This window comes from Myxine glutinosa (assembly GCF_964187855.1).
Source record: "Myxine glutinosa chromosome 12 unlocalized genomic scaffold, kmMyxGlut1.1 SUPER_12_unloc_2, whole genome shotgun sequence".
Taxonomy (NCBI): Eukaryota; Metazoa; Chordata; class Myxini; order Myxiniformes; family Myxinidae; genus Myxine; species Myxine glutinosa.
The window spans coordinates 183,630-205,550 of record NW_027616356.1 but is presented as its reverse complement, the minus strand read 5'-3'; the positions used below and the strand labels follow the sequence as shown (position 1 = coordinate 205,550).

General features: G+C 40.7%; 2 protein-coding genes across 7 annotated transcripts in view; both read left to right on the top strand.

Moving 5' to 3' along the window:
• LOC137437920 (uncharacterized) overlaps positions 1-21,921 on the top strand; it is a 422,503-nt gene that overhangs the window by 379,191 nt on the left and 21,391 nt on the right. For 5 of the 6 annotated variants that reach the window (XM_078768646.1, XM_078768648.1, XM_078768642.1 and 2 more), the window contains exons 2-5: positions 13,035-13,096; positions 13,184-13,238; positions 13,502-13,576; positions 13,851-13,945. In XM_078768646.1, the coding sequence (XP_078624772.1) occupies positions 13,035-13,096; positions 13,184-13,238; positions 13,502-13,576; positions 13,851-13,945 (287 nt within the window). Of the gene's footprint in view, positions 1-7,559; positions 7,707-13,034; positions 13,097-13,183; positions 13,239-13,501; positions 13,577-13,850; positions 13,946-21,921 lie in introns of those variants that run through there. The other variant, XM_078768644.1, reaches the window with a different exon arrangement.
• On the top strand, positions 1,863-5,256 carry LOC144888918 (uncharacterized). The gene has a single exon (XM_078768665.1). It carries the CDS (start codon positions 2,026-2,028, stop codon positions 4,864-4,866), a length of 2,841 nt encoding a protein of 946 aa, XP_078624791.1. The 5' UTR covers positions 1,863-2,025; the 3' UTR covers positions 4,867-5,256.

Genomic DNA, 21,921 nt, shown 5'->3' with positions numbered 1-21,921 from the left:
ATTTTTGGATTAAACCCATAATGGAGAATAACATGTGTCCTTTTATTAAATTTACGGGACAAGCTATGTTAATTAATAACTCTATTAAAGTAAATTTGACAAAAGTTTCTCCACTACTACCGGCAATTTACTCAAAGCTTGAAAAGATCATTGATAAAGAAGTTTTGAAAATGAATGATAAGACCATCAACGATTCTAGAGGAAACATTTGTATATTCTTTAATAAACCCAAAGATGTGGGTGAAATTAATAATATGAATATTAGTGGTGAACTATCATTCCGTACCCTGATTATTAGAGATTATTTGAAAATAACATTTAATGTAAAAAATATTGTGGTTATTAGTTCTAATGAAAGAAAATATATAGATATTGATGGGAATATTTTTTTCTGATAATTAAATATGAGTCATTACAGCAGTGAAGATTTTACTATTTCCTTGGAAGATTTTATCATGACAAAGATAAAGGTCAATAAATTGTCAGAATGTGTTTGTACTCCTTGTTATGAAAAAATGATCACAACAAGTGTTGTAAACCAGATTAACAATATATCGGATGAAGACCTTCTTCCTTTGTTTAATCCAACGACAACATATAGCGTTAAGAAAGCTGTGGTTAAAGAAATAAAAAAGGGCCTTTCAAGTTCAATTGGACATAGTGTTGTATGGCTTTTGTATCTTCAAAAAATTGTTAATAATGTCGAATCATCAGTGAGTTTGAATCACATAGTCAAGACTGAAGTTCTTAAAACAATTGAAAAAGAGACGTTCAAGCTTAAAGATGGTAATCTAATTTGTTTTCCACTGCCACAACCGCCACCATGTGTTATTGTTTGAGATAACCAGCACCTTAGTTTAAAATTGAAAAATTATTTTTTGAAAAAGATACCCTCTCTGGTAATTATAGATAAATTTAGGTTTGTTTATGGTAAGCTTCAAAAAAGGGAATTAGGTCAATACATTTATGATAATAATAATGAAAATTTAAAACCTGTATATGAAAGTTATGATACTAATAGTTTATACTCAAATGATAGTTATGAGAGTAGCTTTATTGATGACTGAGTATGATTCTGAGTATTCATATGATAGTTATGACACAGATGATTCTGAGTGAAAAAGTGTTTTAGTTTAAGTACAGTGATATATATAAAAAGGAGCTGTAAAGCTCAAAAGTGTTTTACTTTAAGTATAGTTTCATATATAAAACAACACGTTTTCTCACGCTAAAAATATGGTTTATTGTGATACTTGCGAGAAGGAAGTAAAATATTATAAACGACATATTCTCACCGCAAAACATACATTCAACATTCTTAACAAACTTTCCCCTCTTCCACCTGAGACAAAACATTGTAAGGTCTGTAAAACAACCATCCTCAAGAAGGGGTTTAAAGCTCATCTTAAAACTAACAAACACTTGTCAAAATTGTTTACTATTAAAAATACTGATGGTGCTTTCAAAGGACATATTAAAATAAGAGTCTTTAACTTCAAACCTCCTGAACCAGAGTCTATAGTTGATGCTGTAGAAATAGTTAAACCTGCTGTTCAAACGTTGATTGAAAAAACACTAAAGGAAATGAAACCACTTAAATTTTATATGGGAGTAAAATTAGAAATGACAAAGGATGAAGGAGTTATAGATGCACCATACATGAGAACTGAGCCACACTTTATATCTTCATATCAAGATTTTAAAACATCAGGAGTCTATGATGAACTTATTAAACAAGAGCAAGATGTGGATAATTCAATCGTAGGAAGTGGATTCAATATAGGAAAGATTATTTACATAGACATTCATATTCTTAAATCAGATCCTCTAAAAGCTTCTTCTTACATTCATTTACCCAGTGTTATCAAAAATAGAAAAGCAGTTATCAATATCAAAAATAAAGATAATAAATGTTTTCTCTGGTCTATTCTAGCACACTTACATCCTCCACATTTTCATGGTGAAAGAGTATCTCATTATAAAAAATATGAGAATACATTAAATACGAAAGATCTAAAGTTTCCTATGGCTTTAAATGATATTCCTAAATTTGAAAAGATGAATAATTTATCAGTTAATGTTTATGGTCTAACAGAAACAAACAACATTCAGGTTTTAAAGCTTTCTGACAATTGTAAACAAACTCATATTAATCTTCTATATTTTAATTCAGAGGAAAATTCACATTATACATACATCAAAGATCTTTCTAAATTGGTTCGTACACAAGTATGTGAAAGAACAAATAAAATATATATTTGTACACGTTGTCTTAACTTCTTCAATACACAAGAAAGATTGGATAAACACTCAAATTATTGTGGTGAACATAAATCAACGGTAATTAAAATGCCGAAAGAAGGCTCAAAGATTTCATTCAAAGATGAAAAGAAAACAATAAAACATCCATTTGTTATATATGCTGATTTTGAAAGTATTCTAGAAAAAATAGATACTGCTTCTCCAGATCCAAAACAATCATACACAAATAAATATCAAAAACATACTCCTTGCGGTTTTTGTTATTATATCAAATCATCCGTTGGTGATGAATATAACAAGTTAGAGGAGTATAGAGGCTCAAATACCCCAGAGGAGTTTGTGAAACGACTAGAAAAAGACTGTGTTCGATTAACCAAGATAATGAGAGAAACCAATAAACCAATGTCCTTAACAAGTAAAGAAAAAAGAGAATTTAGACATCCAAAGGCTGCCTGCCATATTTGTGAGAAGAAAATTGGTAAAGGTCTAAAGGTTAGAGACCATTGTCATCTCACTGGTAAATATAGAGGTCCGGCTCATCAAAGTTGTAATATTAATTATCAACTCCCCTCTTTCATTCCTGTCTTTCTTCATAACAACGCTCATTATGATACACATCTATTTATTAATGAACTTTCAAAGACATCTGGACACATTTCAGTAATTCCTAACACGGATCAGAAATACATTTCATTCACAAAAACAATTCACACATCTCCTATTACTCATATCAGATTTCTTGATACATTTAAATTCATGGCAAGTCCATTGGTTAACTTGGTTCAAAATCTAAAAGAGTTTCCATGTCTTTCAGAGTATTTTTCAGACAAAGATTTACTAACACAAAAGGGAATTTATCCCTATGACCATATGGACTCATTTGAGAGATTCAATGAAACACAAATTCCTTCAAAAGAAAATTTCTATAATAAATTAAATAATAGTCATTTACCTGATAAAGATTATGTACACGCACAAAATGTTTGGAAAAAATATAACATCAAGAATCTTGGTGAGTATCATGATTTGTATCTCAAAACTGATGTTCTTCTTCTAGCTGATGTCTTTGAGGCTTTCAGAACAATCTGTCATTCTGGATATGGATTGGATCCTGCTCACTATTACACTGCTCCTGGTCTTGCTTGGAGCGCGATGTTGAAAATGACAAAACAAGATTTGGATTTAATAACAGATGTTGACATGCTCTTGATGATTGAAAAGTCAAAAAGAGGTGGAATTTCACAAGTCTGTTCAAAGAGATATACAAAAGTAAATAACAAATATCTTCCAAATTATGATTCAACAAAAGAGAGTTCTTACTTAATGTACTATGACTCAAATAACTTGTATGGTTGGGCAATGTCTCAGGCTCTTCCTTATGGAAAACTTAGATGGGTAAAGGAAAAAGACTACAAAAAGGTTTTACAAGATGTATGTATCTCTACACAAAAAGAATTGGATGATTCAAAGGTTGGTTATTATTTTGAAGTTGATTTGAAATATCCAGAGGAACTCCATAACCTACACAAAGATCTCCCATTTGCTTGTGAAAAGGAAATTCCAAAGAATGAGTGGTTAAGTGATTATCAACAATCATTTAATGTAAAGGGTAAAGCGTCAGAGAAGCTTCTAACAACACTATACAACAAGAAAAATTATGTTCTTCATCAAAGAAATTTGAGACAATGTCTTTCAAAGGGTCTCCGTGTTGAAAAGATACATAGGATTCTAAAGTTCAATCAAAGTCATTGGTTAAAGGGGTACATTGATTTTAATACACAAAGAAGAACAGAGTCAAAAACAGATTTTGAGAAAGACTTTTATAAATTGATGAATAATGCGGTCTTTGGTAAGACCATGGAAAATGTGAGGAAAAGACAAAATATCAGACTATCAACATCTTGGAAACAAGCATCAAAATTAATTAATAGATCGAGTTTTACGAGAGTTGAGGTCTTTACTGAGAACTTTAGTGCGATCCATTTGATTAAAGAGAGTATTGAAATGGACAAACCTATTTATATTGGAACATCAATTCTTGATTTGTCAAAGTCATTAATGTATGATTACTTTTATAATAACTTGAGGAAGAAATATCAAAATGATGTTAATCTACTTTACATGGATACAGATAGTTTTATTTTGAAAATTAATACTGATGATGTTTATTCAGACATGAAAAAGGACATTAATATTTATGATACAAGTAATTATAGTCCAGAGAGTGAGTTGTTCTCTTCTAAAAATAAAAAGGTGATTGGAAAGTTCAAGGATGAATTAGGAGGAAATGTTATGAGTGAATTTGTGGGATTGAGGTCCAAGGCTTATGCTTATAAATATATTGTGAATAACGTTGAAAAGACTGATAAGAAGTTAAAAGGTGTAAAGAAAAATGTTATCAAAGAAACAATAAACTTTAAGGATTATTATAACTGTTTAACAACAAAGAAAGAAGAGTTTAGAAAGATTAATGGAATAAGAAGTTATAAACATCAATTATATACAGAAGAGATAAATAAGAAAGCATTAGGAGCTTTTGATGATAAGAGGTTTATTTTAGAAAATGGGATTGATAGTCTCCCTTATGGTTATATAAGTATATAAGTGATAAGATATATATAAGTGATAAGATCTATATAAGTGATATATATATATTAGTGATAAGATATATATAAGTGATAAGATATATATAAGTGATAAGATATATATATAAGTGATAAGATAATGGGGTTAGGGATTTTAAGGGCTACCGCCGCCTTTTTTATTAATATATAAATGATAGAACCAAGTATCAACCAGACTAAAGAGTGGAGGTGTAATCAACCTTGGTATATAAATGGAAAACATAATGAATGTGAAAAATATCAAATAGGTATAATTGAAAAGGCAACTGGTAAAAAAGTTCACAAAACAAATAAGAGAATTAATTTAAATACTGGTGAGTTGGGTAAAAAAGATGGAAATATTTTTGAGTGGACGGAAAACTTTAATGGTTGTCAGGAAAATATATACTTTAATTCAAAAATGGTATGTGGCACTGGAGGCACCCAAACAAGAACATTGAGGGAGGTTTATCATTTTATTTTAACTCAGTTAAAATATCTTGAAAAAGAACCAAACTCAAACATATACTTTGTCAATATATTAGACGGTGAAGAGAGTTGTAGGAGAATTAAATGATTTCCCACACATAAACAAATATTTGTCGGGTCGATGTTTGAGTGGGTTATATTCACCAGATGATATTAAGAGTAAAAGGTTAAAAGGTCCATAAGGTCAGAAGGATCACAGGTGTTTAAGTGGTCTAATGAATAAGGATAGCATGTCAAAAGGTGAGAAGGTTCGTAAAGAACAGGGTGAGAGAAATAGAGGTGCTTTGGGTTAATGAGGAGAGAGGAAAATTAACATGTAAGTCAATGGGAATTTGGAGGTGTCCCAGGATTAAAGTGCTATGACTGAAACATGAGTACACATAATTAACATGTAAGTCAATGGGAATTTGGAGGTGTCCCAGGATTAAAGTGCTATGACTGAAACTTGAGTACACGTAATTAACATGTAAGTCAATGGGAATTTGGAGGTGTCCCAGGATTAAAGTGCTATGACTGAAACATGAGTACACGTAATTAACATGTAAGTCAATGGGAATTTGGAGGTGTCCCAGGATCAACATTATTACACTACTTATATATATATATGTATATATGTATATATATATATGTATATATGTATATGTATATACAGTGGAACCTTGACTTACGAGTGCCCCAACTTACGAGTTTTTCGAGATACGAGCCGTCGCTCCGGCGGTTTATTGCTTTGAGATGCGAGCCGAGATCCGAGTTACGAGCTTTCGCCACCCGGTCACGTGGTTATCTTGCCGTTCAAGTACAGTATCTCTGTCGTATAGTGCTGCATTTTTTTTTTCGCATTTTGGTTATTTCGAGTTCACGCCGCCAGGTGGGTTCTGGTCACGTGGTTATCTTGCCGTGCACGTACAGTACGTATCTCTGTCGTATAGCGCTGCATTTTTTTTCTTCGCATTTTGGTTATTTCGAGTTCACGCCGCCAGGTGGGTTCTGGTCACGTGGTTATCTTGCCGTGCACGTACAGTACGTATCTCTGTCGTATAGCGCTGCATTTTTTTTTTCGCATTTTGGTTATTTCGAGTTCACGCCGCCAGGTGGGTTCTGGTCACGTGGTTATCTTGCCGTGCAAGTACAGTACGTATCTCTGTCGTACAGCGCTGCATTTTTTTTTCGCATTTTGGTTATTTCGGAAAATTTCTTAGTTTTAACCATGGGGCCTAAGAAAGTGAGTGGCAAGTGCAGTGCTGAGAAGAAGAAGAGGATGATGTGCTTGGATATAAAACACGCAATCGTCGAAAAACATGAGCGAGGTGTCGAGGAGGACGTATATAACGGCAGAGGAGAAGAGCATGCCAGGCCACAACTTGTTCAGAATGCCGGCGATAGCTCGCCTTCTCTTTGTGGAAAACACGATGAGATCCTTAACATGTATATATATATATGTATATGTATATATGTATATATATATGTATGATATATGTATGATATGTATATATATATATGTATATATATAAACTGTGTATATATAGTGTTGTGGATATGAGAATGGTGTTTTTTTTTTTGTGTTGTAAAATATCACCCTCCTTCCTCCAGTTGTTGTGTATAAAGGTCAAAGGTCGTTCCCGTAGTTATTTCATATACCACACGTAGCCAATCATATATCCTTCTCTGCAGTTATCTCCTTATTCTATGTAGGTTAAGGCCTTGTCTTCCATTAATTAACACTCCATTGCACCAAATTCAAATAAGGTAGATTCCCTTCCCAATCCCCTTTTGGTCACGAATTGCCAACAGCTATTGGGCGGTTTTCTGCATTCCGCTGTTGCTTTGTGGTTTTCGCCGCAAAACTCCATTGACCACGTGGTCAGAGTGGAGAGGAAGGGGGAGGAGCCGCCAAATCCAGGACGTTGGCCGCCGCTCGCCATCACAAGGTGGAGCCAACGAGCCCAGACCCGCCAATCAGGACTGGAGGGAGACCAGGACGGGCGTGGCGCGGGTTGATGTCGAGGCGCGCTATAAAAACGCGCGCGCAAGCCTTTTTGGGGAGTTGGTTGGACCAAGTCGAGAGTTGCGTAAGAGGAGGACCAGGAGTGTGGCGTTGAAGTGGCGTTGGGTGGCGTTGAGGTGGCGTTGAGGTGGCGTTGAAGTGGAGCTGAGGAGCCCGGAGCCCGGAGTCCAGAGTTCGGGAGAAAACGAAGCGCCCCAGTCTGCTCGCGGTGAACGATACGCGCTCGCGGCCTGCAAGTTTTCCCGCCTCAACGCGCGTCGACTCCTGGAGCCGGACCTCGACGCCGACCGTTGCCTGGGTCTTCCCATTCCTCCTTCCAGTCATTCCTGCCTCCATTCCCCAGTCGTGTAAGTGTGCTCGTAGTCTGTCTTTAGTCTTGTCCTGGGGTACTAAGTAAGACTGCATAGGTAAGCTAAGGTGCACTGTGTCCACTTCTTCTTCTTCTGTTTTATTTTATTATCCTTCCTCCTCCTTGGTTTCTTTTAATTGTGTAAATATTAGTAATAAATTATATTTGTCTTTCATACCTTTTGTCTCCTTCTTCTTCACATCCGTCGTCTTTGACTTTTCCAAATTGAATACATGTGGCACGATTTGGCCAACGTTCAGGAATCGGGTCTAGTCATTGCTAATAGTTCGTGCCGCGGTTGCTAAAACCGCTCTGCAATTAACATCTGTCCGCGGTACGAATGGGGCTGTGCCACCGGCCTTTCCGGAGGTCGCTGTGCAGCGTCAGGGACCACGTCGGTCAGTCATAAACGAGGGGACTAATCCCCCCTCGATAAGGGGAACAGAGGCCGACGTTGGGTTCCGCAACAATATATATATATATATATATATATATATATATATATATATATATATATATATATATATATATATATATATATATATATATATATATATATATATATATATATATATACTAGCTTGGCTCGGTTCGCTGCGCTCGCCTCACCAAGCGTCGTTACAGAGGAACGGGCTTATTTTAGCTGAGGCTAATGACTGTACCTGAGTTGCTGTGTTGTCATGATTTACACCAATCATAATACAAACAATTACTTTGCACAAATGTATTTGTTGTGTTTGTGATATTACATTTTTAGAGGCAATTTTGGTTGAAGATTTAGGTTGAATATTTTTTTTTCAAGAAAGAACCCCTCAGCACACACATAGGGGAGGGGTAGGTGCAGACTGGAAGTTTGGGACGATGACACCTCACCACCACGTAATTCAAAACACCTCACCACCATGTAATTCAAAACACCTCATCACCAACTAATTCAAAACACCTCACCACCAAGTAATTTAAAACACCTCACAGCCATAAAACACGTAATAAATACACCTCACCACCACAAAATTAAAAACACCTCACCACCACAAAATTGAAAACACCTCACAGCCATAAAACACATAATAAAAACACCTCACAGCCATAAAACACGTAATAAAAACACCTCACAGCCATAAAACACGTAATAAAAATACCTCACCACCACAAAATTAAAAACACCTCACAGCCATAAAACACGAAAAAAAAACACCTCACAGCCATAAAACACGTAATAAAAACACCTCACCACCACGAAATTAAAAACACCTCACAGCCATAAAACACGTAATAAAAACACCTCACCACCACAAAATTAAAAACACCTCACAGCCATAAAACATGTAATTAAAACACCTCACAGCCATAAAACACGTAATAAAAACACCTCACAGCCATAAAACACGTAATAAAAACACCTCACCACCACAAAATTGAAAACACATCACAGCCATCAAACACGTAATAAAAACACCTCACAGCCATAAAAAAACATAATAAAAACACCTCACCACCACGAAATTAAAAACACCTCACCACCACGAAATTAAAAACACCTCACCACCACGAAATTTAAAACACCTCACAGCCATAAAAAAACATAATAAAAACACCTCACGACCATGTAAATCAAAACACCTCACCACCATGTGATTTAAAAACACCTCACCACCATATGATTTAAAAACACCCACCACCACGTCATTTAAAAACACCTCACCACCACATAATTCAAAATACCTCACCACCACGTGATTCAAAACCACCACAACGTTATTAAAAACACTTCACAACCACGGAAACAAAAGTTTGAGGGAGTCGTTAAGTGACAACACAGACACTGCGCAGATGTGTAGATATATATAGATAAATGACTGTTCCCGAGTTGCCATTTTGTCATGGTTTAAACCAATCATAATTCAAACAATTATTTTGCACAAATGTATTTGTAATATACGTGATATCACATTTTATAAACAATTGAAGTTGAAAAAAAAAAAATCCCCCAAAAATTCACCAAAAAATAAAAACAAATTGGAAACATTTTCAAAAAAATACCCTTAGGACATACCGACTGGAGAGATATGTGCATACCAGAAGTTTGGTACGATTTCACAAAGGTTTGAGAAAGTAGTTCAGTGACAAGCCAACACAACACAAGACAACACAACACAGGACAACACAACACAGGACAACACAACACAGGACAACACAACACAGGACAGGACAACACAACACAACACAGGACAACACAACACAGGACAACACAACACAGGACAACACAACACAGGACAACACAGGACAGGACAGGTGCTGCACAGATATATATATATATATATAGATATATATATATATATATGTAAAGTTTTGACTTTTTCAACATATTTCAACATTCAGCTATTTGATCTTCATTTCAACAATATTGATAGATAAAGGTGATATAATATAACAAATATCATGAAACATTTACATTTTGTAGTCCATTGTATAATTTAAATAAACATCCATGCAAATTTCGCATGTGGAAAAAGTAAGTACACCCCTGCACTTATCACTACTTCAAATACCTAAAATTAGAATCAGGTGCACCAGCTCAGGTGCAAATGATTAGAACATCGTTGGAGAGGATCTTGGAGGAACCTGTCTTATTTAAACCTCAGACATTTAGTTTGGTTTGCTCTTTGTTGTTGAAGTGTGCGGCGTCACCATGCCTCGATCAAAAGAGCTCTCTGAGGCCTTCAGAAAGAAGATTCTAGATGCCTACGAGTCTGGGAAGGGATTTAAAAAGATCTCCAAACAATTTGAAATCAATCATTCGACTGTCCGGAAGATCATCTACAAGTGGAGAAGATTCCAAACAACTGCCACTTGTTCAGGCCAGGCCGCCCCAGCAAGTTCAGCCCGAGAGGAGACCGTAAGGCTGCTGGGCCATAGAAGTTCACGGTTCACGTTTCACGTTTCACGGTTCACGCGTGTAAAGAAAAGTGGACAAACGTAGTATGACTTGCTCTGGGCCATAGAACGCCTTTCATGTTTCACGTTTCACGTGTCACGTTTCACGCGTGAAAGGCGGAATGAACATGCACACTTTTTCTATGCGTGAACACGGAGATCTCGGTCGACCTGATTATTTTTAGACTGACATCCGGGCAAAACTTCCGAAACAAAATGGACGACTACCGAGAACAGTTGATCGAGTTAGTGAGAGCAAGGCCCCTGCTGTGGGATCCGCATGTGGCGGATTACAAAGACAAGGACCAGAAGGCACAAGTTTGGGAGAACTTGAATGGGCGTCTGAATTCACCGACAGGTTAAGGTTTATTGTTTTCGGGTGTGTGCGCGTGTGTGTTTGTTTAATTGTGTGTGTGTGTGTGTGTGTGTGTGTGTGTGTGTGTGTGTGTCAATGTGTGTGTGTATGTGTGTGTGTGTGTCAGTGTGTGTGTGTGTGGTTGTTTAATTGTGTGTGTGTGTGTGTGTGTCATCATCAAGGCATCGTAAGTCCTGTATGACATCCTGGTATAATTGAAAAACAGTTCTTCATCGGGATTGTCAAGCAGATAACGGAATGTTCGGTGGAATTCACCACGGGTTTCTCTCAGAAGGAAGTGCTCTCGGCTCCAAATTCTGTGCCTTTTTCTCTTCCTCCGTCTTAGTATAAGCAGAATGAGGCAATCTTCTTCATCCGAAGAGTCCATGTTGACGGTTACTCGGCCAAAGCAGAACTGGCGCGCAACACGTGAACAGCCAAGCGTGAAATCCCATGGCCCAGGGTCCGATTGTTCACGTGAAACGTGAACCGTGAACTTCTATGGCCCAGCAGCCTAAGATGCTGAAAGAAGTCTCTAAGAACCCCTGAATGTCATCATGGGACCTACAGGTAGCTTTGCCACTGTTGATGTCAAAGTGCACGAGTCTACCATTAGAAAGAGGCTGCACAAATTTGATCTTCATGGGAGGTGTGCCAGGAGGAAACCTTTGCTGTCCAGAAAGAACATCAGGGCAAGACTAAAGTTTGCCAATGAACACCTAGGCAAAGACCAGCACTTCTGGAACAATGTGCTCTGGACAGATGAGTCAAAGGTAGAGCTATTTGGCCACAGTACCAGAAGACATGTTTGGCGAAAACCAAAGACAGCATTTGACCACAAGAACCTGATACCAACTGTAAAGCATGGTGGTGGAAATATTATGGTTTGGGGCAGTTTTGCTGCAGCAGGGCCTAGGCAGTTCACCATCATAGAATCCACTATGAATTCTTCATTGTACCAGAGGGTGCTTGAGGATAATGTGAGGCCATCTGTCGGAAAGTTGAAGCTCAACCGAAGGTGGACCTTGCAACATGACAATTACCCTAAACATACCAGTAAATCCACCAAGGAATGGCTGAAAAGAAATAAATGGAGGGTTCTGGAATGGCCAAGTCAAAGTCTGGATCTAAATCCCATCGAGATGTTGTGGGGGGATTTGAAACGAGCTGTGCATGCAAGAAACCCCTCAAACATCGCACAGCTGAAAGAATTCTGCATGGAGGAGTGGGCAAAAATTTCTCCCAGTCGATTGTAGAGACTGGTAGACAGTTATAGGAAATGCCTACTTGAGGTTGTTTCTGCCAAAGTGGGCAATACCACCTATTAGAGCCAAGGATGTACTTACTTTTTCCTCTGGAACTGCCTCTGGAACTGCCTCTGGAAGCAACGTCAGTACAACAACTGTTCGTCGGGAGCTTCATGAAATGGGTTTCCATGGCCGAGCAGCCACACACAAGCCTCAGATCACCATGCGCAATGCCAAGCGTCAGTTGGAGTGGTGTAAAGCTCGCCGCCATTGGACTGTGGAGCAGTGGAAATGTGTTCTCCGGAGTGATGAATCATGCTTCACCACCTGCCCCTGTGCACAAAGCAAAGTCCATACAGAAATGGTTTGTCGAGATCGGTGTGGAAGAACTTGACTGGCCGACGCAGAGCCCTGACCTCAACCCCATCAAACACCTTTGGGATGAATTGGAACGCTGACTGAGAGCCAGGCCTAATCCCATCAGTGCCCGACCTCACTAATGCTCTTGTGGATGAATGGAAGCAAATCCCCGCAGCAATATTCCAACATCTAGTCGAAAGCCTTCCCAGAATAGTGGAGGCTGTTATAGCAGCAAAGGGGGGACTAACTCCATTTTAATTCCCATGATTTTGGAATGAGGTGTTCGACGAGCACATATGAGTGTGATGTTCGGGTTTCCACATACTTTTGACCATCTAGTGTATATATATATTTTACCTTTTTCCCCAGTGTGACAGAAGGCTGTTTTGGTTGTAGTTGTTTTTCAACTTCATTTCTTATGTTGCAGATGTTTTCTGGTGGTGATGATTCCCTCATAAACCGAAAGTTGCCAAAGGAATTGTTATTACGGTAAGGACTCTTGTTACAAACATGCTTGTTTTACTGGTTGGTTATCTCTGTTGTGTTTTTATATTTATGTTATTTCTTTTCTTTTAGAATATTATCTTTCCTTGACGTCATCACACTCTGCCGCTGTGCCCAAGTTTCCAAAGTAAGCAAGTCCGCTGTTATTGGGAAACGGAGTACCACGTGCACATGATGTTTCGCCCCAATCAGAATTTCCTTTCCTTGCCACTTGTGTCCTCTCTCCTTCTCTCTCCTTCTCTCTCATTCTCTCTCCTTCTCTCTCCTTCTCTCTCCTTCTCTCTCTGTTCCCCTCCCTCCACCCATATCCCCATCACATGCCTAGTAACTCCTCTCCACAAGTGCGAGCATGCGTGCAGTGGAATGTGTTATTGTCGGTTGGTTCTGCAGAGCTGGAACGTTTTGGCTTTGGATGGCAGTAACTGGCAGAGAATTGACCTGTTTGATTTTCAGCGTGACATTGAGGTACTGATCTCAGTTGCATAATTTTGCAAACATAAATTTATTGCAAAACTGCAGTTTGGTTCTTTCACTACTCAGTTATCACCTTTAAAGGGCCTTTTTTTTGAGCAGGTTGAACATAGGCCGTCATCAAGCTTGTGCACCTGCTCATCACAGCCAAGGCTTTGGTCCCGCCAGGGTGTTCGACCATTATGACCACAGTTTTGTGTGTGCTCATGCGTGTGTGCACAAGTGTGACTTTGATTCCGTGGATAATGAACACCCGTGTGCGCTGCAGGGACGTGTGGTTGAGAACATCTCAAAACGCTGCGGTGGTTTCTTGCGAAGTCTTGGTTTGCGTGGGTGCATCAGTGTTGAAGATGCCGCGTTGCAGTGAGTTGGCCTCTTGTGGTCGTACGGTCTTATTGTTGGTCATTTCCCACAATATTTCCTTCCTGTGATATACTAGAAGTCCAAGCATTATACAGTACAGCTTGCCCTCAAACAAATTGCAACAGAAACTCTCCACTCTTTTATACTCAGGAAAGTGTCCTCTATGACATTATTCTTAAGTAATCCAACAATGAGAAAGTATTGAAAATCCGTCATATATTACCCAACCCACACTCCTATTTTTAAAGGGTGGAAATCAGTGAAAATCCGAAAAATCTCGAAATGAAATGTCTTACATATAAAATTTTGCACTTCATCTATCTATAATTCCAGTAATCTCTGTGTGTCTGTGTGTGTGTGTGTGTGTGTTTGTCTGTGACCGCTGTTTCTCGACAACTACCGGTCCGATATACTTGAAACTTGCCAGGTATATTGCTGGGGACCTGAGGATGTGCCTTTTCAAGGTTTCATATTAATCGGAGAAGTAGTTACCGAGCTATGGCGATTTAGCCGTTCGCCGTTCGCTTTGGCTTTGCGAATGGACCAAACCATTTCATGTAAATAGGGGGGGGGGGGGGGGGGGGTTCTACCGTACTCGCAAGCCGTTGGCTTTGGCTTTGCGAATGGACCAAACCATTTCATGTAAATAGAGGGGGGGGGGGGGGGTTCTGTGGTCGTTACTGCCACGTGGTTTCAAAGTTTTTTTTTGTTGTTGTTGTTTGCACGCATGTTTTTTTGCACCCACGTACGGGCACGCCCTAGTCTATCTATAATTCCAGTAATCTCTGTGTGTCTGTGTGTGTGTGTGTTTGTCTGTGACCGCTGTTTCTCGACAACCACGGGTCCGATATACTTGAAACTTGCCAGGTATATTGCTGGGGACCCGAGGATGTGCCTTTTCAAGGTTTGAAATTAATCGGACAAGTGGTTCCCAAGGTATGGTCACCGTACTCGCAAGCCGTTCGCTTTGGCTTTGCGAATGGACCAAACCATTTCATGTAAATAGAGGGGGGGGGGGGGGGGGGTTCTACCGTACTCGCAAGCCGTTCGCTTTGGCTTTGCGAATGGACCAAACCATTTCATGTAAATAGAGGGGGGGGATATAATTTTAGATATATATATAGTACGGGCACGCCCTAGTCTATCTATAATTCCAGTAATCTCTGTGTGTATGTGTGTGTGTCTGTGTGTGTGTGTGTTTGTCTGTGACCGCTGTTTCTCGACAACCACGGGTCCGATCTAATTGAAACTTGCCAGATATATTGCTGGGGACCTGAAGATGTGCCTTTTCAAGGTTTGAAATTAATCGGACAAGTGGTTCCCAAGGTATGGTCACCGTACTCGCAAGCCGTTCGCTTTGGCTTTGCGAATGGACCAAACCATTTCATGTAAATAGAGGGGGGGGGGGGGGGGGGGTTCTGTGGTCGTTACTGCCACGTGGTTTCAAAGTTGCCAATGGACCAAACCATTTCATGTAAATAGAGGGGGGGGGGGGGGGTTCTGTGGTCGTTACTGCCACGTGGTTTCAAAGTTTTTTTTTGTTGTTGTTGTTTGCACGCATGTTTTTTTGCACGCACGTACGGGCAAGCACGTACGGGCAAGCACGTACGTGCGGGCACGCCCTAGTATTCAAAAATCACCTCACTCAAATAGTTATTAAAGCTTATTTAGGAAGGGGAAGGGGGGGGGGGGGGGGAGGATCCACCTGTGGCCAATTCAATTGATTGGACATCTTATTATAATAGAGCAAACGTATATGGTTATGTATGCTACCAAAACGTCTTCTTCAAATAAAATGAACACCCTCTTAATTAACCCTCTTAATTACGTTTAGACTGTTGAGACCCCTCAGAACTTTGCCAACCCTTTAAATCCCCCAAGACCCTTAAGACCACCAAGACCCCTGAAGACCCAAAAGACCCTGAAGACCCAAATACCCCGAAGAGCCAAAACACCCTGAAGACCCAAAACACCCTGAAGACCCAAAACACCCTGAAGACCACAAAGACCCAAAATACCCTTGAAGGCCCTGAGGCTCAAAAAGACCCTGAAGACCCTTAAAGACCCAGAGGAACCAAAAGACCCTTAAGACCCAAAAGTCCCTGAAGACACCGAAGACCAAAAAGACCCAAAAGACCCCGAAGACCCAAAAGACCCCAAAGACCCAAAACACCCCAAAGACCCAAAAAGACCCAAAGACCCTTAAAGACCCAGAGGAACCAAAATACCCTTAAGACCCAAAAGTTCCTGAAGACACCGAAGACCCCAAAGAGCCAAAAGACCCCGAAGACCCAAAATACCCCAAAGAACCAAAACACCCCAAAGACCCTTTAGACCCAAAAGGCTCTTAAATACCCAGAAGAACCAAAATACCCCAATGACTCTTAAAGACCCAGAGGAAACAAAAGACCCTTAAGACCCAAACGCCCCTGAAGACACCGAAGACCCAAAACATCCCAAAGACCCAAAATATCCTTGAAGGCCCTGAGGCTCAAAAATATCCTGAAGACTTCGGACTTCCGCTTCCGGTTTTGCCGGTGAGGTCGTGTATCTTTCCAAGCTCTCCATGCTACAAAAGTTAAGAAATTTTTATCATTTGTATTTTTGTCAAAACTGTATTTTTATTTTACGGTGTGAGTACCGACTGTGTGTCTCCAGTTATATCTCGGTGTAAATCGTGCATACCTGTGTATAATCGTCTGTTGGTTCCTGCCGTGTTTTCAGGCCTGGTTTTGCAGGCCTCGAGGCTTTGTTGTCTCCTCTCGGCAGTCGTTTGTGGTCCATTTACTTTTGTTTGTGGTCCATTTTCCATTCTTTTTTCACCCCATACTTCCCCGAACATCTTACCTCTGTTTCGTCTTAATACAACAACAAGAACAACAACAAAAATTTATAATTTCCTTGTCTTTCCCGTGTTCATTCGTTCTTTGACCACGTGTTTCGCCCCACCCGTTTTTTTCTGTTTTTTCCTCCTTCCTTCATAACTCAATCCTCTCCAGCCAAAAGACACCTTTCCAATTCCAGTTCTCACCATACTTCTTCAACTTTAATCCACTTTCACCTAACCTTCAAAAAAACATTAACAAAGAATTTAAAAAGTAGGCCTCTCCTTCCCTTACTAACATATTGCTTATACACCTCCCTGTTCCTTCGTTCTCTGCTCTCCTTTCTGTCAATCTCCTATCCTTCTGTTCCTGCTTCTGAACCTCTGATGGAATCCTTAATTCCCCTTAGGAATCCTTCATGTCCTCATTTAGGGAATTTCCCCAGATAGTTTTCATGGCTTAGTTTTAAAATGTTTAAACTTTCCCCTGAAGTGTTTTATTCTGTTGTATATTATAACACATTTTTCTTCTTCTTCTTTAAAAGGTTGTTTTCGAGTTGCTCACCAAATCTCTTCATTTCAAATAAAAATTCAATCTCTTACAGTTATTCCTTCCTACATTCCCTAAACGCACCTGCATTCCACCCCTCCTCCAACATTTTCAAACGGATCTCTGACTTGAAAATCACAAGAAACTCATTATGCAATAAATGTTCGTTTTCCATGAATCGTCCAACAATTTCAAAAATCCAAACTCATCCTTCCCCTCCTAAATTCCCCCCTCACCCATCCCTTTCAAATCTCCCCCCTTGGCCCTCCCCTCCTAAACTCCCCCATCACCCCTCCCCTCCAAAACTCCCCCCTCCCATCCTAAACTCCCCCCTCACCCCTTCCCTCCCAAACTCCCCCTCACCACTTCCCTCCTAAATTCCCCCCTCCCCCCTTCCCTTCAAATCTCCTCACCCTCCTTTTTTCTCCAATTCTCCCCTCTCACCTCTCCTCCTCAAAGTGTCCTCTCCGCTTCCTCTCCCTTCCAACTCTTACCTCCATCTCCTCCAACCTTCTTCCTCAATCTGCACCCTCGCCCCTCAAACAACACCTTACTGTGCCTCATCCAATCACCATCAAACCTTTTGTCCTCCTCATCCTTCCCTTTCTCCTAGCTTTTCTGAAATCTCTGACACACTATCAACAGCTCTCCGTACCTCCTCCTCCTCTTCCACATCTTACCCTACCCCTCCCCTCCCCTGTCCTGTCCTGTATCCGATGCTCCCCCTTCATCTTCCTTAACAGTATGGACCTCAAACATCTGGGGCCTTCGCTCAAACCTGATTGATCTCTCCATACAGGTTGTTTCTGACAAACTAGACATAATCTGCTTAACAGAAACTTTCCCCCTTCAAGATGTCTCTGATTCTTTAATATCTCTTCCTGGTTACTCCCTCCTCCGGTATGATAGACCTAAGCCTCTTCCCGGTGGTGGGGTTGCTATCTTTATCAAAAACTCTCTTCCTCACTCTCCTTGCACTGCTCTCTCTCCACCCCACCCCCAGGAGTACCTCTGGCTACGGCTTCCTCTCCGCTCCCACCTTTTGTTCATATGTGTTCTGTACCGTCCTCCAAACAGTGATGACTCCATTTACATCTCCCTGTCTGACAACATGGACCAACTTCTATCAACTCATCCCAACTCTCTCTTCCTCATATGTGGCGACTTCAACTGTCATCATGCCAGCTGGCTGGGTCTGGGTTTCTCTCACACCAGCCATGGCACCTCAGCAAAGGACTTCTGTGACTCACTGGGACTGACACAATCTGTCAATTTCCCGACCCGGATCTCAGTGAATGGAGTATCTTCTCTTCCACACTTGGTTATGACTAACTTCCCTGCAAATGTCTGCTGCTCTTCTTCTGCTCCAATTGGTTCTTCTGATCATTTCCTTGTTAAAGTGGATATCTCTCTGGCCATTCTCAGAGAGCCTCCTCAGTGTCGACGAGTCTTGCATTTCACTCAGGCTGACTGGCACGATCTGCAAGCAGCCATCAATCATCTGGACTGGTCTCCCATCTCTACTGCCTCTGACATCAACTCTTCCTGGTAATTCTTCCAAAGTAAACTGCTCTCTCTCATGCACAGATTTTTCTCATCTCGTCTTCAGTTTTCATACCCTTCCTCGTGTCCATGGTACACTGAAGCTTCTGGTGAGGCAGTTGGTGAGGAAGATTCTGCAACTGTACCAGACGGCATCAGCCCATGGGTCCTAAAATCCTGCTCTGCCGCTCTATCTCACCCTCTCTCTGTTCTCTTCACCCACTCTTTTGCTCAAGGTTATCTGCCAACAGCTTGGAAATCAGCCAACATTACCGCTTTACACAAAAAAGGTGCAAAAACAGATCCTTGCAACTACAGACCAATCAGCTTGCTCCAAATAATCATCAAGGTCATGGAATCAATCATCACTTCTGACATCAAATCCTTCCTCTTCTCCAATGGTTTGATCTCGGATCATCAATTTGGATTCAGACCAGGTCATTCTACTCTGGACATGCTGCTTCTGCTGTCTCAACAATGGATGGAGGTCCTTAATGCCAAACAGGAAATCAGAGCTGTCTCCCTTGACATATCACATGCCTTTGATACGGTCTGGTACCCTGCTCTGCTCACCAAACTCTCCTCCAATGGTATCCTTGGAAATCTCCATGCATGGCTTGCGGACTTCCTCTTTGGTCGTAGTCAACGTGTGGCCCTGAATGGATTTCTCTCATCTCCCCTTCCTTTTCAGGCTGGAGTTCCCCAATTTCCCCAATGCTTTTTCTTGTCTTCATCAATGATCTCTCCGATTCTGGAAAATCCTCTCTATCTCTCTGCTGATGACTCCACTCTCTGCCCCTCCATACCTCATCCCTCAGATCGGCAGTCTTCTGCCTCCTCACTCTCTGTAGACCTAGACAATGTCACAGACTGGTCAAACAATTGGAACATGTCTTTCAATCCTGACAAATCTCACACTCTCACTATGTCTCTCCGAAAAGATCTTCTAGAAAACCCTGCCATCTACTTTCTGAACAATCCTCTCCAAGAAGTTCTGCCATTCAAGCGTTTGGGTCTCACTATCTGCCATGGTCTTTCCTGGGAAAACCACATTTCAAATCTGGCCTCCAAAGCCAGTCGCCGACTGGGCATCATCCGTTGTGCGAAGTCCTTCCTTGGTACACCTGAGCTCCTCACCACATACAAGGCTTTCATCTGCAGCTCAGTGGAATACTGTTCTCCCCTCTGGGCTGGTGCTCCTTGAAGTTTGCTGGTGCATCTATATGAGGTCCCACAGTTGACAGTGCTTGTCAGAGCAGAAACTCAACCATGAAACAAAAGGAACTGCCTGTATAACTCTGAGATAGAATTGTGAGGTATAGATCTTGGGAAGGTTAGAAAACAATTTCTCGTGTTGAAAGTTCCCAAGAGCACAGTGAGCTCCATCGTTAGAAAATGGAAAGAATATGGAACTACCCTTACTTCCTAGAGCTGGCCGTCTTCCCAAACTGAACAACAGGACAAGAAGGAACTTGATCAGGGAGGTGACCAAGAACCCAAGACCACACTGACAAACTACAGAGTTCCTTGGCTGAGATGGGAGAACCTGCTGGAAGAACAACAGTCTCTGCAGTACTTCACAAATCGAGGCTTTATGGGAGAGTGGCCAGACGGAAGCCACTCCTGAGAAAAAGGCACCTGACAGCATGCCTGGAGTTTCCAAAAAAGCACGTGAAAGATTCAGAGCATGAGGCAAAATATTCTGTGCTCTGGTGAGACGAAAATTGAACTCTTTGGCCTGAATGTAAAGCATTACGTCTGGCGTAAACAGAGCACAGTTCATCACACATCCAACACCATCCCTGCCGTGAAGCATGGTGGTGGCAGCATCATGCTATGGGGATGCTTTTCACCAGCAGGGACTGGGAGACTTGTAAGGATGGAAATAACAATGAATGGAGCCAAATACAGGCAAATCCTTGAGGAGAACCTGCTTCAGAGTGCGAAAGACCTTAGACTGCTGTGAAGATTTACATTCCAACAGAACAATGACCCCAAGCAAACAGCCAAAGCCACACTTGAATGGCTTCAGAACAAGAACTTGTTGGTCCTTGAGTAGCCCAGCCAAAGCCCAGACCTTAATACCATTGAGAATCTGTGGAAAGACTTTAAGATTGCTGTTCACCGATGCTCCCCATACAACTTGACAGAGCTTTATCAAATCTACAAGGAAGAATGAGAGAAACTCCATAAATCCAGATATGCAAGGCTGATGCAGATATACCCAAGAAAACTCCAAGCTGTAATCGATGTTAAAGGTGCTTCTGCGAAGTATTAAATCAGGGGTCTGAACCCTATGTAAATTAGATATTTATTATTTCATTTTTAAATTAATTTGTAGAAATATCCAAAAACATGTTTTCACTTTGTCATTATGTGGTATTATGTGTCGATCATTGACAAAAAATTTCAATTTAATCCATTTTAATTTCAGGCTGTAACACAACAAAATGTGAAAAAGTCAAGGGGTGTGAATACTTTCTGAAGGTGCTGTATATATTTTACTTGACTGAGGGCTTCGTGTCTGGTGTGACAACGTGGTCTTTTCTCTTGAATGTATAATCTGCAGCAATTTACCCATCCATGTTTTCTAGAATGGCATTTCCTATAACTTTTGCCATGTCTACATTCACAGTACTCTGTGCATGTACACCAGTAGAAATGTTTTGCAGACTTGGATCAGGAGTGAAGGGGTTCTCATCTTAGAGATAGTTGAGAACTGTGTGCATGTTTTTCCAATCGCATGCCTGCCTTGCTTGGGTCATGTCCTTATTCTGCTTCCCTATGTTGTAGCTTTCACCTATCAGCTCTTGCACGGCCTTGTTGATTTCAGCACAAGCTGGCATGGATAGCACCCATGTCAAACATTTTTGCTCCATCATCCCTCGCTTTCTGGTGAGGTCCCCACCGGTCTTCATGCGTCTCATCAGCTCCTGCTCAATGATGAGATCTGAGATCTGAGCCTGGTGTTGGGCTAGCGGCTAGGGTGCCAGCTTCGGATCCTAGGATCCTGGGTTCGAATCCCGGTCGATCGCTGAATTAACGCCAGGGGGGTTGACT